The 17,757-nt window shown below is 41.6% G+C and overlaps 2 protein-coding genes across 7 annotated transcripts; one reads left to right on the top strand and one right to left on the bottom strand.

Annotated features, from left to right (window-relative positions):
- Nucleotides 1–759: 759 nt before the first annotated feature.
- Nucleotides 760–13,413, bottom strand: LOC111080720. 3 transcript variants are annotated; one of them, XM_041594740.1, is made up of 10 exons: nt 12,527–13,411; nt 3,575–3,637; nt 3,367–3,505; nt 3,193–3,307; nt 2,769–3,131; nt 2,106–2,360; nt 1,921–2,040; nt 1,408–1,862; nt 1,250–1,353; nt 760–1,174 (listed from the first exon to the last, which is right to left on the bottom strand). In XM_041594740.1, the coding sequence occupies exons 1-10, from the start codon at nt 12,609–12,611 to the stop codon at nt 1,062–1,064; spliced, it is 1,812 nt and encodes a 603-aa protein (XP_041450674.1). In that variant the 5' UTR covers nt 12,612–13,411; the 3' UTR covers nt 760–1,061. The 3 variants fall into 3 exon arrangements, with proteins under 3 accessions (XP_041450674.1, XP_041450675.1, XP_022232208.2); XM_041594741.1 differs by having other exon boundaries at nt 2,895–3,131; nt 12,527–13,410; XM_022376516.2 differs by having other exon boundaries at nt 2,106–3,131; nt 12,527–13,413.
- Nucleotides 13,414–15,387: 1,974 nt separating this feature from the next.
- Nucleotides 15,388–17,311, top strand: LOC111079295 (protein grindelwald). Of its 4 annotated transcripts, none has more exons than XM_022374413.2 (3): nt 15,388–16,155; nt 16,530–16,841; nt 16,924–17,311. In XM_022374413.2, the coding sequence occupies exons 1-3, from the start codon at nt 15,912–15,914 to the stop codon at nt 17,100–17,102; spliced, it is 735 nt and encodes a 244-aa protein (XP_022230105.2). In that variant the 5' UTR covers nt 15,388–15,911; the 3' UTR covers nt 17,103–17,311. The 4 variants fall into 4 exon arrangements, with proteins under 4 accessions (XP_022230105.2, XP_022230123.2, XP_022230115.2 ...); XM_022374431.2 differs by having other exon boundaries at nt 15,392–16,149; XM_022374423.2 differs by having other exon boundaries at nt 15,393–16,155; nt 16,530–16,835.
- The last annotated feature ends 446 nt before the right edge of the window (nt 17,312–17,757 follow it).

Raw genomic sequence — 17,757 nt, forward strand, 5'->3', positions numbered from 1 at the left:
AGAAATTCATATTGGAGGTACATTTTTATTGAAATTGATGCACAAGTATGTGATTTTCCGTATGTGGTGGAATTTCTTGTAATTTAATGTTCAGCCCACAGTAAGATGCTGAAAGTGATTGATGGATGGATATGAATACAGTTAACTGAAAGGTTTTGTGTAAGTATTTCGAAAATACATTCCCATAAAGGTACAAATTTATGTAAATTATTCTAAACTTTGTGGTTTTTGTATTAATACTTGTTTAATCCACAGAAAGAGCAATACGGAACTGGATGGAAAGATCTGACAATGGCTAGCAGAATTAAAGTATTGGCTGGGAGAGCACGCTGCAGAGTTGGAATAACTTCTGGATAATAAACCATAGTGGATACAAATAGCTACTACCTGTTCCATTGACATTCCACACCAATCAACACACAGAGGAAGATCTGTTTGTATGGCTTCAAATTTAATAGGATGCATATCTTATATATTTATAAGATCACTGTCTTGTTTTATTTTCAAAGAGGATTGAAAATTGTGAATGATGCACAGCAAATGCGTTCATTTTAGATCAATTATAGTTATATTCCTACTAAGACAAAAATTTGATAGATTTTCTACGCCAAATGATAATTTTGATACCTGTCGAGAGTACAATGGTTGCAAATAAAATCAAAACAAAAACGAACTGTATAAGCATACGATTTTGTTTAAATAAATACTTTTCTAATAGTATTTTCCCACCCAATTGATTTAAATGATGCTCCAAAAACGTATACTTAATAACAAAATATTTATTGTATACCCAAAGATGGGCTAATATTCTCTCTGAAACCACACGCACACATATGTATGTAAAATAAACCAAAATATTATTTTTAATTGGCTTAACTACGATATCAACTACATTCTAAGTACTAGAGATACAATGTGAGAAAGTTGTGAATAAATTCATGAAAAAAATCGACTTTGATCTGAACAATTTCATTGTCAAGAGAGAGTACAAAATGTATAAAGATATACGATATACGATATAGATGTATTGGATTGGATTGGATTGGAGCGGAGCTTAGGGTTCACTGATGCGTGCACTTGTTGTCCTTGGATTTCTTTTTACGATCTTCACTTGAATTTGATCGTCGCGTACCCTGAATTGGCATGTAAGGCGGCGTGGGACTGGCACTTTGATCTGCAAATCGTATGAAATAAATATATGAATAAATAGTATAAAGAGTTCGCGGGGATCGTTTAAATACATATATACCGAAATTGCCGGATTTGGAGTATTTGATGTGTGGCGATATGTCATGATGGCCGCTGTGCAGGGAACTGTCATGGGATCCGGCCTCAGAACCATAATGTTCGGATCTAAAGGGAAATCAATTACAGGTCTCATCTATTAGATTCATTCAGCAAACGTACCGCGTCATGGAATTATTGGCCTGCAGCTGCTGCACTGTCTCCGCTGCCATGTGCAGCGATACGGGCCTCTGGCCAGGCCTACAATTATCCACAGGCAGTGTGTAGATGTCATCTTCGCCACGAGTGGCCGCCAGAGCGTGCCTTTGCTGTCGCTGCATGGAACTGTGATTGGAGGAGCCACCCTCACGGGTGAGGCTGCCATTTGTCAGGGTGCCATTGGGCTGCCGCTGCTCGCGGCTGCTGTTTAGGACATCTATGGGATTGGAATAGGCCTCCACATCGATGTCGGCAGTGCTGGAAAGGCAGTCTTGGGGTAGGGGCAGCAATGGCCCACAGTGGGAGTTTGTGCCGCACAGGAGACTGCCATTGGTGGAGGTGCCACCGCCGCATGCTTCCTTTTGTTGATTTTTGCGCAGACGAGCCTTCTCCTTGGCCCGCTTGGCTTTGGCTTTCTCCTGGAAGCAGATCAATATATATTATATTCTCTATGGGAGGTGTGCTGTGTATGCCTACCCTATCCTGCAGCATTTTGGCTAGTTCTTTGTCCTGTGCCTCAATGGCCAGCATACGATCCCGCTGCTCCTGACGCACACAGTCCTTGGATTCAATGGCCTGCAGGCGACGTGCCAGCAACTAAAAGTAAAGCAACAATATGAGCAACATTTAGACCAGCACAAAGCCAGCGAATATATGTATACCTCATCTTTCTGCTCCTGCTTGAGCTTCTTGCTCATCTCCTGTATCTCCTCCATGGGCAGTCCGATCTCGCGCAGACTCGCATAATCACAGGGATCCACATAGAGCTCAATATCATCCGCATGCTGTTGCATATGCCGTTCGGCTGCCTTGGCGGCACCAGCAACGTCAACGGCAACGGCACTGCCACTGCCACTGGCACTGGCGCCCAGTCCAAAGTTCCCCACCAGCTGATCGTATTTCTCTGGTGACAATTTCTGAAATTTTGGTTCAGTTCTTAGGAGATTCTCATGTGAGGGTGATCGCTGTTTCTGTAAAGGTGTTGCAGCTGCATCGACAACATTGAGTGGGGCTGCTGCAGCTGCCTCCTCTTCGGGTGCTATTATGTTGTAGTTGCGTATGCTGTCGGCAACATCGGCATAGTCCACCAGCTCATCGATGTCAGCCGCCTGGAGCAGTGCAGTGGGGTGGTGTGTGGGTGAGTGCTGAGCTATGGATGAGGTGGAAGTGGAAGTGGGGGTGCTGGGCATGTTGGATGTTGTTGTTGATGATGATGGCTCATATACATGACGACGTGCCGCCGATGATGGATATTGAAAACGTGACTGATGTTGCTGCTGTAGCTGCTGCTGCTGCTGTGGCAATGATGTGGTGGCATCACTCACCAACAGCTGATGATTCTGTTGTGCCTGTGCATGTCTACTGGGTGTGGTGCATATTACGGGTGGTGTTGCTGCTGCTGCCGCTGCTGCTGGCATATCTACAATATTTGGTATAAGCGATAATCCTACATAGTTGTCGGTCTGTGAGAAATGTTGCTGTTGAAGCTTCAATGGTTGTGACTGCAGCTGCTGCTGCTGCTGTTGCTGACTCTGATATCTAGCCTGCTGTGATGTGCACGGCTCTGGATGATGGCCATTGGTCTGATGCTGTTGCAGGTGTATACTTGCTTTGGCTGGACGCGGCGGTGGACGGCTTTTGTCGCGTGTGGCAGGCGGCGGCACAGGTGGCAGATTCACATAGATTTCCTGCAAGTCAATTAAAGTTTTTAGGGTAGTAAAAAAAAACCCTAAGGGAATCTGCTCTCACCTGCATTTTCTGGGCAATTATTTCGCTTTGTTGCAGCTCCTTTTGCTGCTGCTCCTGCAGATCATGCTCCAGCTTGTCAGCAATTTCTTTGGCCACACGCTTGTCATGCTCCTCTCTGGGAGAGAGTTAATAGTTAACTAAGAAACTGTTGATGGGTGTCATCTGTGTACTCACTGTTCTGTCAGACGTCTCCGGTAGGCCTCCACCTGACGCTGTGCCTGCTCCTTCTCCTTGATCTGCTCGTGCAGCGCTGTGGGGAAATCCTCACGCACCATGCCATTCCTGTAGCGATTTCCCTTGTAGAAGTCATTAACTGGGGGAAATCATAACCAACGTTAGCCATACATTTAGTTGGATTAGATCTGTAATGGGTTGTTCTTACTCTCTTGGGACTGCAGCTTGTAGGCCAGGGCGCCGTCCTCACGCACGAGCCACTCCTTGCACACTGCGGAAATGATAGGAAAAAAAAACGTCTCTGTTGAATCACCTTTCTTTATGGATGCGCGCGCTTAATTACAGTATCTAATGACAAGTGATATACGCAGCGGCTATCAAATAACCAACCGAATCTAATGAAGCCCCGCAAGATCATAAAGAAAATCATCTGTAAGAGTCTGGAGTTGGAGTTGCTCCACTTGTGGGGCACTGCACGACACGATGAGTCACGTCCGAGTTGCATTCGGGACAGACCAGACCTCCGCTCCAAACAAAGAAATTCCATTGAAGATGGGACTGCATTTTGATCGATTTAACCAGCCGTAGAGCGATCTCCGCTCGCTGATAAGCGAAAGCGTGGTACAAATTTACTCTTAATTGTGTGCGTGTGTGTGTGTGTGTGTGTGTGTGTGTATGTATGTGTGCGTGTGTGTGTGTGTGTGTGTGTAGAATTTTGTTTGGGGTTCGCCCTCGTTTTTAAGTCTGAACAGACCCCAGCAATTGGATGCGTAGACGGGTTCGGTGTCTCTCATTTATCATTTCATTTCCTAGCCGGGGAATCTCTCTCTATGTCTCTCTCTCTCTATGTCTCTGTTACTGTCACTCGAAAAGTGGAAGTGTGGCAAAGTGGGTTGCCCTGCTGATTGCTTGTAGTTGGTATTTTTGAGTGTGTCTTGTTATCGGATTGATTGGGAAATGGCCTGCCTGGTATCTGGGCAGCGACTTGTACAATGAAAGTTTTTTTTCTGATTGACAACAGGAAATTTGGTGGTGTTCTTTTGGGCTTAAAGTTGTTTAAGGTGCCAGAGGAGGCTCTGCCTTTGGGTTTTAGAATATTTAAATAGGGTTTCTTCTTTTGAAAAATTCAAGCAAAGCGATGAGCCATGAGGGGAATTTAAATATTTTCTCGGCTACACTTTTTGAGATTTTTTCATGAATTAAAACCAAAACACAGAATATATTTTATCAACTATTTGGTTCCTATAATATTTACAAATTTTGTAAATTTAAAATTTATTATATGTCTGAATTGTTATCTCCATTTTTGATCTATGATTTTCAACTTCATTTATAATTTTATGGGCATTTTGTGCCCTCCTTAAACTATTCTGAACTTCCCACAATCATGTCGACTGCATTTCCTTCCTTATGAATGGGGCATAATTTCCTTATCTACAAACTCAGATCCCCCCATGGGGTATCTCTGCCTTAATTTAAAGGTTCTTTGACTCAAAAACTGTCAACTGGCAATTAGTTGAACTCTGACCGTAGATTTCAGCGCTCTCTCTGTCGAGGGGGGGCAATTAGAACATTTCCACTCTAGATGAATTATGGGTCAGGCTGTCGGGGTCTCTGCCCTGCCTCCTGACTAATGCATTTAGTGGCGGCGATTTCACTTAATTAACTGCAATTTGAACTGAAATTGCAGCAGTAGAGGGAATACTGAAAAACCAGAAGCACCGCAGAGCAGAAAATACAGAATAATGCTGTGGCGTCAAACTGGCAGACATAATCAATTTAGTTGTTTGATTTCCGACTGCACATAAACACAGATATACGGGGTGGGCAGGCACATAAATAAACATATACCTAAAGAGTACCCAAAGAGGATCTCTCTCTTTATATGCATGGGCATGCAAGAATAAAACACAAACACAACAACAGCAACAGCAACAAAAATTGTATCTTGTGTCGGTGCATAAACTGAAACACAAAGTATCTGTTTTTTTTTTTTTTGCATTCTGTGCTGCTCCGCCTGCTCGCCGTGGTGCTGAGTGGTTCGGCCTGATTGCTCAGCTCAGGTTGCTTTACCCTACACCACCTCTGCCTCCTATCCTCCACTGCACTCCCTTCTCTTAACACGGTCTATACCCTAGACCGAGTGTATGGTAATTTTAGCCAGTAGTTTGCATTGAATCTGTAATGCAGACAGGCATTTACGACAACAAATCAATCAATGGGCTAAGGCTTGTCTGTCTAGTATCTTGGATTATGGCTTCTTTGATGCATTGATATTCAATTGATATGTGCCAGAGATCGTTATTTTAGTTGTTGGAAGTGTATCGCTATTTCATCAGGTTTTCATAGGATTGATTGATCTTTAAATATGTTTCAGATAGTGACATTCAAATTGTTTCTATTCCAGCTCTAAAAATGTCCCATAAAATCAAAGAAAATATAATTTAATTGCATCACTATATAACCCTTCTTGTCCATAGAAATACTAAGAAAATCATATTTTATTTTTAATTGAAAAAAAATCAAACTTCTTGCATAAACATTTTGAGTGGCTTTGAATATTCTCACAATTGTAATATTATAATCACATAGCATATATCCATGCTGTCATTTTTGCAGTAAAAAGGGTTCTTAAATCAAGTCTTGTTTGTCAGGATAAAGGCAGTAAATCACACACAATTAAAGTCGTATAATATGCATTACTTTACTGCAAATTACTATGGCAAAGTTTACTATTTATTTCTGTATGTTCTGCCATACGAACAAAGGGTCGTAAATCTCGTTTTTGAGCGAAATAACTTTATGGTTTATTTTTTTTTGAGTTGAATAATTTCAAGAATGTCAAGTGTCAGCTTTAGGAAGACTATAACATAGAACAGACATGGGAATGATGGAAATGGCAATCCCTTAGATGTTTTAAATCTTCAAGGATCTAGGCTGTTATTTTCTCTACGTTTCATTTGTTTCTCTCTCTCTCAACTAACTCAGTAGTTCAATAGAACTAATGTTTATATTTGCCTTTCGAGGGTGCCCACTGCTTCGGCTGGCAAAAAACTATCCCCCCTCCCCAGTCCCCGCCTGTTGTGTTATACGAGAATTGTGCTTTCAGCATATTGCTTACAAAGTCGTCTTGTACGAGAACTGCGAGTTGTACATATATAAGCTCATGTGTGAGTGTAAGTTTCTTGTTGTTCTTTCGTCTCTCTCTCTCTGCGCTTTTGCCTTATAATGCCCCCCCCCCTGACAAAGCGCAGCTTTTTATTATGCACAACGGGCAACCGGCAAAAAAAAAAAAAAATTATACAACAAACAACAACAACAAGAGGGAACAAAAAACAAAGAAAATTTGTGTTGAAATTGACTTACTGTACTGCATACGCTGCCCGTTAAATATTGCTTCGCTTTGCGCTTTATGTATTTAGGTGGAAATGGGTAGAGGAAATGGTCGGGTCGCAGCAGTAAAAACAAATTGTGTTGCAAATATGTCGATGGAAAATTATGGTTCTTTATGTCATACGAATCGCACTACAAATTCGGAATTCCTTCGATTTCCTGCTTCCTCGAACCCCACTCATTGAGCATTCTGGCCCAGACTTGCCATGACAGCTGATTTATTCGTTTTGCGGGGGAAAATAATATATAAAGTAGAGGGCATGCCTGCCCCTGGAACGGGTTTTCGCCAAAAAAAGAACAGTTAACCTTTGCACAACCCACAAAATTCACACTACACAATGGAGTGGGGCGAGGCGGTGTGTGGCGGTGCAATGTGGGTCACCAAAAAGTATTTTATTGACTTGACCAAAACAAAAAGCGATCTGGGAACGGGTTAGTAAGTCAGCAATGCCGTCAGTCAGCCAGTGCATGCGTCATTGGGCTTTGGCTTTCCGAGAATTTCGTCAATGTTTTGGGCTGCGATCAGGTGGCAGGGGGTTTGGGGGAGGTCGATTAAAGAGAAGTCAGCTGTGTGAAGGCTGATCGACAGTTTAAGTAGAGAATGCCTAAAGAAAGGGGTATTTTTAATGGAAGATTCTTCCATTATAAGCTCAGAATTCTTTATAAAATTTAGCTGAAAATATGCAATAAGATCTTGTGATCATGGATACTTATTATATTATTTGTATGCCACAGGAAGAGTTTCTTTTTCGCTAGGTTTCTTCCATGAATATGTAACACAAAACTTAGAAGAATTTCCAGCAAAAGATGAACCAAATATGCAGTGGCATCTTAGGAAAGAAACTTCGCAAGGAATTCCTTTTCAATGGGTTCCTGGAAAATGTAATTGGATGTATCAGGAATTTTCTGTACGATTGAAATACTTATGGAAACATAGCATTATTAATTGGAACTTCTCTGCTTGCATTTATGGGTTGAATATTATTTTTTTAAAGATTTTATTGGTTCCATAAAAAGTAAATTTTATAGTTTTCCCTTTGGAAACAATAACCACACTGCTCTTAAATAAACAGCAATCGTTTGGAGAACCACCCTTGACCATTCTTCAATTGAGTTTAAATCAATTTATGGCCCTGAACAATTGATTGGCAACTGCTGCCCATCAATTGGGATAAACTTTCATGCAGTGCAACCTCAACAAATTCGATGCCATTCATTCAATTAACCTTGCTGGGCATTCGATTACAGTTCAGAGAGCCCAAAAGCCCACCGAGAGCACAAGAGCCAAGAGCCAATAGCCAAGAGCCAAGCGCCAAGAGTTCTGCCAGCCATCAAGTCGAGTGACTTGGCCCTTTGGCACTTGCCAGGCTTCACGACCATACTATATTGCACACCTCTCTCTTTCGCATTTCTCTGATTCTCACTCTTTCCCTGACCGAGCAGCAGCAGCAGCAGCACCCGCAAGCAACCAAGTTCACATTGCTGTCCATGCATGAATGGCTCTCTGATCGCGTGAAGAGTTACACAACCCCAAAATGGAAATGGAAATGGATATGGATATGGAGATGTGCATTGCATATGCATAAAATCTGAACAAAAAGGAGGAAAACAAAAAAAACTATAAACAAGTGTGGAAAAGCCAAAATTAGAAAGCAGTTTGACGGGAAAATTTACGATAGCCAGGAAAAAAAATTATATGTATCGTTTGTGTGTGTGTGTGTGTGTGTGTGTGTGTGCGCAGGGGAAAAATGTTGTTGACGCTTGCATTGATTAGCGACGAGTGCAACCGAGGCAGGCGACTACTGCAACAAAAACAACAGAGAGAAATGAGAGCCACAAAGAGTCGAAGTTGCAGATACACTAAAGGGTACATCCTTTGAATGCTGGGTATACGATAGGTGATACGATATTGATCACATATTGTGCTCTCTGAAGTTCTGTTGGATTATCTACAGAAAGAACTATAATTTTCCCTACTTGTAATGATATTTTATCGATCTCCAAGGCTACTTACTTACAGAACTAGTAATCCGATCTTAACGTTCTTAACTTAGCTACAGCCTTGGACTTAAATTATTCATATCAACTTAGGGGACTAGCTATCAGTAAAGCAAACAAACAGATCCCTACAATATCCACCACTACTTTAGATCTTCGAATAGGCTAGCTTTTATGTGTGCAGCCAACATCTGCTCATAATGGTAATACCCTTTGCCAGAGCATAACAATGAAGACGCGGCGCCGAAAGTGGAAAAACCTGACTCAAGGTTGTTGAACATGCCACTGGCAAAGAGCAGCAAACGATGGCATGGCGGGATGATGGCGACCAGAAATGTGGCCTGCAACGCCAACAATGTTGACTATTTGAATGTTGCATCTGACAGATACAGATACACAAGAGTGCATGCACCACGAGTGTGTGAGTACATATATATATATATATATATATATATATATTACATTGACCTTAGCCATGCCACAACATGATGATGGGGCAAATAAATTTCATTCAAATGAACTAAAGCCAAAGTTCAGGTTCAGGTTCGGGTATCGGTTTTCATTGATTGATTGAATGGACTGGCCCACTCACAGCAAACACTCATCAGATCAGGAAAGAAAAACAGAGCTTATGAATACCACAGACATTCGTTATGGCCACAAGAGAATAGCCAATAATTGTCTGCCTGAGTGTGGCTGTAACAGACGGAATCCCAGAAAATTAGCTTAATTTTTCAGAGCCATGGCAAATACGAGTATCTCAAGCGTTTACTCCAAAAACAAAACCAAGAAATACAAATATGAGTTATGCTAGACGACGACGACGACGACGACAAGCTTTCTCTTGGCTGATGGGTAGGAAGTCAGCCTATTAAGGTGCCGGATAATTGTATGTTATTTTTGTAGAATTTACTCTATAATCTCAGTCGGTAATTATACACAAATATAAGTATGTGTATGTGCCTTTTTATTTGCACAAGGAATATGGAATATGTACTATATATATGGGAATATTTGTTGTGTACTTTGATTTAATATTTGTTTAAAAAGGTTTGGGTTCACTTTGTGAGCTAATTAATTATTGAATAATTCAATTTAAGCCAATTATATTTACATTATTATATTTTTATTGATATGATAGCTGTCTAAAGCAGTCATATGAAGAATGTTAACTAAATAATCCAGCAGATGATGACTAAAAGTCTTTTTTTCATTTGCCTAAAAGTCTCTCTAAACTTTGCCCCAATGTCTATGCAAATATTTTGCATGAAATCCAGCCAGTATTAAGTGCCACAGGAGTACCACAGATGGCAACTGCAACACTCTCCAGAATCTACATTATTTTTGGCATCTTTAAAAGCTGTTTTATAGGCCACAGCAAGTCATGACAAAGCAGCCACAGAAAGTGTTTCAGAAAGGTGGAGAGCCATCGGGCAACGGCGGGCAGGGCAAGGGCAACGGGCAACGGGCACCGGGTTTCCTTTAAGTGCTATCCACCATAGACATGTTGAGAGCCAAATCCAAATGGAGGAGACCTCTTTCCTGGCACTTGCACATCCTGTCATCGTTGCTGGCAAGTGAATCATTCTTGGCATGCAGCGGCAGCAGAAAAAAAAATAAAAAAAAAAAAAACGAAGGAAAGAAAGAAATAAACTGCATTCAGGCATCGAGCCCGGCTGCTCGTCATGCAACTGCTGCTGTGGCAGTGGATGTGGCTGTGGCTGTTGCAAAAGATCTCTCTTCCTGCCCCCACTAGCAGCCCTCTCCACTTGTCAGTCAGGGCAGGCAAAAAAAAAACCAGAAGGAATCATAGAGCAGCGTATACGGACTAAGGGATACCGGGTACTGCAATTTCGGAACTATGGAACAGGTGAAGGATTGTGAAACACTCTTAAATCAAGAGAAGATATATGTGTGGGTTATAGGAACTCTGAAGAGGAAGATTCCATCATTTATGGCAGACTAGAACCAACTTTATCTGTCTTTAATTTCTAATAACGTTTTTAGATCAAAGTTTGCTGACTTCTGTTGATCCCGCGAAAGAGTCAGAATATCAACTGGCACCAAACACACAATATACCCCGTATTCCCTCGGATAATGGGGTATCAAAAGAGGCCAGCAAGCAGTTAAGTTTTCAGCTTGAATCGGGAGGGAGGGAGGCCTGCCTGATGGCTATTCCAAAACCGAGGGCTGCCGCTGCCGCCTTTGTGGGGGTCTTTTGTCATGCGTGCTTGGGCGCAAATGAAGCGGCGGCAATCCCCTCTTCTCAGCGTCAGCGTCAGCTGTTGCCTATTGCACGCGCTGTGCTGCAAGTATCTTAAAGATACAAATACCTTGCCATGCTCCGATCCGCTTTGCCTTCTGCCTTCTGGCATGCCTGCCTTTTGCATGTCTAGTCATTAAATGGAAAGTGCTGGCGGCAATCATTTTTTTGCACCTCAAAATACAAAACAAAACTTACAGTATATTTTCCCTTTCTGTTTGTGGGATCTTGCTCTTTCCCCCTGTCTTTCTCCTCTCTCTCTCTCTCTCTATCGCTCACTCAATGTAAACTATATAGCAGCTCGGCATTTGTTTATTTTTCAACTGAAATTTCTTCTTCAGAGCCCTGTCCGCTGTCGGTCTTCGGTCTTCGGTCGTTGGTCTGTGGTTTCCTCAGATGTTGCTGTTGCTGCTGCTGCTGCCGCTGACTGGCAGTCTTTGTTTCTGTTTATCGTCTCATGAAGACTTTCAAAACCAAATTCGAGTCGGAAGCCCCCAAAAAAGGGTAGCAGCAGCCGCCGCACACAAACACACGGGGCAACCTTTCTTATGACTCTCGAGAAAGTTTTTTCATCTGGTTCGCCGCTGCTTTGTGTGTTTTTGTGTTTGTGTTTTTCATTTTCATTAACATAACATTAAAAATTGTGTCGCTGGAGATTTGCACACAACCTTCAGGGGCATTTCGTAAATTTTCAATCAAATTAGGGCTTATTCAATCTAAGAGCAGGCGGGGGGGGTTTTCATGCTGTAACCACATGAAAATATGCAAATGGGGGAATACTCTTATTGTGTGGGAGATTACATCAGAAAAGAGTTGGGGAAAAGGCTGAGGCTTTGAGTCTGGATTTGCGATAAATGGAAGAGAATTTGAACCCTCATTCGAATAGTAGAATGTAAGAGGAATATGCTACGAATAAGTTCCGTCTCTTCTGTCAGTCATAGTTAACGCGGGATAAACGTGTTATAGTTCTTTCATTAAATATAATAATAATAATAATTTATACTACATTTCCTCGAATTAACATTCATTAACGTACATCAAATATAGGGGAAACATTGTGGCAAAATATCATATGCATAACTTTGAATATTCATTCATTAATGTGTGTTGGCAGAACGTGCTCCAGAACACTTTGTTTACATCTGAATCATCACGAATAGCATTCAATATTGTGGCGGTTCATTTGAGCTTGAAGACGAGTGTCGACTGACGACGACTCTTGTGGGGAATAAATAGTTCCGGGAACTCTTTATGTTTGTTTTGGCTGATATCAAGGGAGCGATGAAGCAGGCGGGGTAGAACATTATGCTGAAGGGGAATTCTGGCAGAGCTGAAATGAATCAATTTCGTATCTGTTTCGAACTCGAGCTCGAATCAATTCCCAATTATCTAAGATCCCTTGGCTGGAAATTGTCCATGTTCAAGCAATTTGGTATTGGGTTTCGGTGCTGTTCTGCTGCTCCCTTTTGCTTACCCTCATTCAGGCAATTTTAGACCATGCTTACCCTCATTAACATGTCCCGATCGGGGCAGGGATTCCTTTGTGGCAGGAGGCGGTGCGGCGGCTGTTGTGGTTGTGAAATTATTCATCTCTCTCGTCGTAGTTGTTTTTGTTGGTTTTTCTCTCTATTTATCTCCGGTCCTCTCTCTCTCTCTCTCTATCTCTCTGCTTGCGTTTGTATACGCGAAATTTCTCTCTCGATCTACGAGTTTTTCTCTATCGCAGCATTCAGAACAGGATACTGGCAGTCTCAATGCAGATCCAATGTAAAATTCTCTGTATTTTGTCTCTATTTCAATTCTGATTCTCTCTCTCCCTCTCCCGCTCTGTATCTGTTTTCTATCCTTTTAAACAGGTGTTTAATTTATGAGCTCAAGGACGGACGAATTCCTGCGCCTGGTTCTTGTTTTGCTGTTGTTTTTGCTTGTTGAATGCAGCCGCGCCTTCGCTTCCACTTCCACTCGAGTGGATTGCCAATATTTCACTGATTTCTGGTTTGGGTTTCCCTTGGTTTACTGTTTGAAGCGGTCACTCCATGCATTAAATATATGAATTTAAATTGCCGGAGTTTCAGCTATTTCACTTTCACACTTCCACACACTCACCACACGGGGGGAAAAACAATTTTCATCAACTATCTTTTTATGAACAACACACAACACACGACACGCGCGCAATCCGCAACCAAGCGGCAGCTGCAATTTCAATTTTTCGTATCTGATGGAACAGAACGCACTCGAAGATACGCGTCGGACTCAATCGACGAAGACCGGCGACGGCGGCGGCCCTGTCTCTGGCTTTGGGGCGGCTGTGGGTCTGATCGAAACGCGTCCAACACACAACTCATTCAACAGCGAAAGCCGCTCAACAAATGCTCAAAAGTGCTGCCACTCTTGGATGTATCTGATGGATGGATGGCGGCTAAACAACAATAATATTTCCATGGCACCACGAGAGAGCGCAAGTCACCTCAAAAAGGAGAGAGAGAGTGAAACCCACCACACAATTTGAGAGAGCTAAAATTAAAAAAACAACTGGGTATGGATGGTTTGATACCCTATGTTCTTTAATTTACTCTAAAATTGAAATGTAGTATATTCTAGAAAGCGGCACAGAGTGCGAGCTAAATGTTATTTAGTATCAAAGCTCTTGTGGGAATAATATCATTAGATATTTTATATTACGAATATAGTAAATTGTGGATATTGATTAAATGTAACAGCCCCAAAAAAACCCTACAGAAAACCGTTCCACGGTAACTACACGTTCGCTACATATCAACTAAATATTGTGCAACTGGAATGGGATACTTTTTGTATACAAAAGCGGAATGCAATGGAAATAAACATAAATGCACTGGGAGAAAGAGAGATGGAGAAAAATAATGCTGCAGACAGACAGAGAGAAAGAGAGAGAGAGAGAGAGAGAGATGGAGAGAGAGAAATAACAACAACGAGAGAGAAAAACTGGAAGTGGTGGCTTCAAAGTAAAAAAAGTGCTGCCAATCACTTAAAGCCGTTTAAATTCCAACATATTTAAATTAAATAAGTTAATTCTTTTGTTTCTTATGTTTAATAAACTGTTTTGTATTTATAAATTTTAAATAATTTCCGTGTAGCTTATGCTAGAGTTTCTTATATTTTTAAACATTTATTGTACAATTTACATTGGAAGCAATGGGGCAGCACATTAGCCGAGACACCAACCATTAGCATATATCCAAACCATACATTTTACTGCCTCTCAAAACAGGTTTTCAAACAATTTTTATATTTAAGGAGTCAACAATAATTTTGCTCGCTGGAATTTGTGTACACTGCGATAAATTACTAAATATTTATTCATTGGCAATTTTTCTACATTTTACATACCAAATTTTGTTGCTTGTATTTTCTCTTTTATATAAAAATTTAAACGAAAAATAGAATTATATTTTCTAAATTAATTTTCATTATTTTTGTATACACTGCGGCTTTACAGGAACATACTGATTCGGGAAATTCATCCGATGGATATGTAGCTTTAATTTTCACGCACAGGTGATATAATTTTCCAGCACAAAAGATTATTTCCTTGAGTGTAGTTCTCTACTCAATGTTGTTGCAATTGTTACTGTCTGACATCAATTGTTTATATTTATAATTCATATTTACACGACTTTTCAACAACTTGTACGTGTGGCTAGCCCCCATTGTGAAGTTCCAAAAGGCATGGAGTAGTATTTGCGCTTTTTATGATTCTATGGACTGGCATGTTGGTAATTTGATAGATTTTTATAAATAAAAGATGTTGACAGCCGTCTGGTTGTGCTCTGATAAGCTGCTGGGTAAATAAACAACTATGGATGGGCGCAAAAACTCACTCTATGCGCGTAGAGTGAGCATAATTCAGTCTTCAATTACTGCCCAGCCCAAACGCTGCTCAGTCCACCCATTTGTCGCTGATCTTAACCCTTAATAATGGAAATACTTTAAAGATTATAAAACTGAAGCCGGGTTCAAAGTATGCGGCTGACTCCAAAGCCAAACTATGTACGCGTATGTATGCATGTTCCGACTCAAAACAGAAATCAAACACACAGATACACCCGCATACTAGTGTGGGCCCATGTGGCCATATCGGTTACCTGCTACGGCCACAGACTCTGAGCGCTCAATGGAGATACTAGATACACTGGGGCAAATGGCATGACGTGCCGACACACACTGATACACAGCTACAGCTACATCGAAGTGAGAAAAAGGTAAACAAGAGTCAAATTCAATGCGTACTCCTTGCATTCGTATGGGTAGCGTAGCTCTGAGTATCTGAGTATCTTGGTAACACACCGACCGAACGATCGGCTTTTGCTGGCCAGTAACGAGTTGAGTGTGGCTCAAACGAGTCGAACAAGCGGATGACGAAAAAAAAAAACAAATCTTTGAAAAGTGCAAGAATTTGTGTTCAATATTATAGAAAGTTTCCAAGCAAATAAATTTCATAAAAACAATAAAAAAAAGTGCAGCTACAGAAAGTGTGAAAATGTGTCTAAATTGTTGGAAAAGTTGATGGAAAATAGACTGAAAGTTGGCCAAGATAAACTCGTTTTGCACACACACTCACACACAGATACGCAGCTACGCACACCAGTGCACCCACAGCAAACAGACGCTGGGAGTCTGAAAGCCAATAACAATTAAAATAAAAGAAGTCAAGTCGCCGCGTTATTGGCTTATGAATCATACATTGAGAAAATAACTTCCAGCAGAGAGCTTCCTTCGCTGACTGGCCCGGCCAGGCAGCTATGTAAACTGCAGCGAACCACAGCAGCGGAAATAAAACAAACAAATCACCCACTCACCCACTCAGCTAATCAATCCAATCCAATCAATCAATCGAAACCGCTGCACATGTCTGGCAAGGAAATGCGTCCATTGTCGCTATCCATAGGCGCCTCATTGCTGCCCAGCTTTTCGCTGGTGACGGCCTCACATGATGGCGGCCTGCCCAAGGATTGCCATGGCAAGATCTGCGATCCAGTGGAGCAATTTTGCTCAGTATTCAGTGAGGCCTGCGAAAGCTGTGCCACCATTTGTGATGCCAAATCCCACAACTATCAGGCCGAAGCATGCGCCAAGGAGTGTTCAGGCAAGTGTAAGCGAAAGGTGGGGCAATCATCCAGTTGGTATAGTACTTTAGTCAATAACTAACTGCAGTTATGGGTTTTCCCAGTTGGAAACTTAGCTTAAACTGTAATTAATGTGATTAGCTCATCGCTGATGAGTTGCTCAAATATAAATGTTAAGCAGCTGGGAGTTGGGGGCATTGTAAGCAAATCTTTGCGGGTATTTTTAGATGGCAGTTTGTACTGTGGGCACAGGTTTTTGCATAGCATAAAGTGTGAATGTTGGCTATCAAAATAAAGACCCGCTAAATCAAAAGTAAACTACAAGCAATACTGCTGTAGATAACCAATCTTCCATGATTCTGATTCATAATCTAACTTTTGGTCTCTCTCCGAACCACAGCGTACAACAGATACGAACCCCTCAAGGCGGAAATCCACAATATACAGAGCAGCCAGAAACTGATTCTGCTCCTTCTGACCATACTCCTCGTCCTGATAGCCATACGTTATGCCTACAAGGGCCTGCGCTGGCTGCTGCGCAAGAGATGCGTCCAGCAGAGGCTGCAGCGTTATCAGACCAAGGCCTATCCGCATCCGGGGACGGCTAATGGCAAGGATCTCCATGCGACGACCATACAGAATCTCAGTGCCATTCGTCACGGCAGCGACATTGAGCGGGCGCCGTCACAGATCTACAGTGTGGCTGGTAAGTGTAAGGACCGATCTACCTGACATTCCCAGAAGAGCGAAAGGCAACTCATTGATATTTTTTTTGTTTGTATTGTTATTTGCAGGCGCTGCCGAGGGCTCAGTGCTGACACTGACGACACCGGTAAGCACACGCTACCCGGCCGAAAACAGCACCACTCCGACTACGGTGGTGACTGAAATTGGCTATGGATACGATAATCAGGCCATGGTTGTGACGCCGGTTTCCGAGAAGCCCTCAACTGCCACAACGGCTGCTTTCTAGACCTCCCCCTCCTACCGCTACGGCAACAACATTGCATTGTACTTGTGACAAGCGAAAGCAAGATGTGCATCACATTGAAACTAGTGATATTTCGTAGAGAATTAAGCAAAAAGTCTTCGAATGATATTGAAAATACAGCAAAACAATAATTAGTTATAGCCTTAACCGAACTTGTACAGTTTAAATACAGGTGTACGTAAAATTTTAAATGTTCCCCCGATTTTTAAATTCACCTTCAAATTTGGCGCCCATCAATGGCTGACAGTTTGCTCATAATTGCGTTACAACCAGCTGGGGAAAATTAATGAAATGAATACCCTGAAAAAATGGATATTATCGTATTGAGGTTTTAAAGCAGCTTGGAGCAATAAATTGAACATTAGTTAAAGTAAATGGGGTATACAAATGACATACGTATAACTGAAACTTGATTGACCAGCAACTATGGCGTCACATTCCGGTACACACTTGCTTTGGCCGTTTTGGTTTGACCTTGTTATTTAAACAATCATAAAAGCAGTTCTGTAAACCAACCAATCTTGTATAGAATTTATTGGTGTATTGAATAAAATTATTTGTTTGAAATTAAAAGGGCTAACTAGCTAGTCATATTAAATCGAATAGCAAAATCGAGGAATATCAACGCATCTTGTCG

Source organism: Drosophila obscura, unplaced genomic scaffold (genome assembly GCF_018151105.1).
Source record: "Drosophila obscura isolate BZ-5 IFL unplaced genomic scaffold, ASM1815110v1 contig_36, whole genome shotgun sequence".
Taxonomy (NCBI): domain Eukaryota; kingdom Metazoa; phylum Arthropoda; class Insecta; order Diptera; family Drosophilidae; genus Drosophila; species Drosophila obscura.

Bases quoted from the DNA above. Each gene is read 5' to 3' on its own strand.
- LOC111079295 (XM_022374413.2), top strand. From the start codon at position 15,912: ATGTCTGGCAAGGAAATGCGTCCATTGTCGCTATCCATAGGCGCCTCA. The intron at 16,156-16,529 runs GTAAGCGAAAGG...TCCGAACCACAG, and splicing joins CAAGGAGTGTTCAGGCAAGT to CGTACAACAGATACGAACCC. The intron at 16,842-16,923 runs GTAAGGACCGAT...TGTTATTTGCAG, and splicing joins CTACAGTGTGGCTGGTAAGT to GCGCTGCCGAGGGCTCAGTG.
- LOC111080720 (XM_022376516.2), bottom strand. From the start codon at position 12,611: ATGAATAATTTCACAACCACAACAGCCGCCGCACCGCCTCCTGCCACA. The intron at 3,638-12,526 runs GTAAGCATGGTC...TCATTTCCGCAG, and splicing joins ATCGGGACATGTTAATGAGG to TGTGCAAGGAGTGGCTCGTG. The intron at 3,132-3,192 runs GTGAGAGCAGAT...ATTGACTTGCAG, and splicing joins TAATTGCCCAGAAAATGCAG to GAAATCTATGTGAATCTGCC.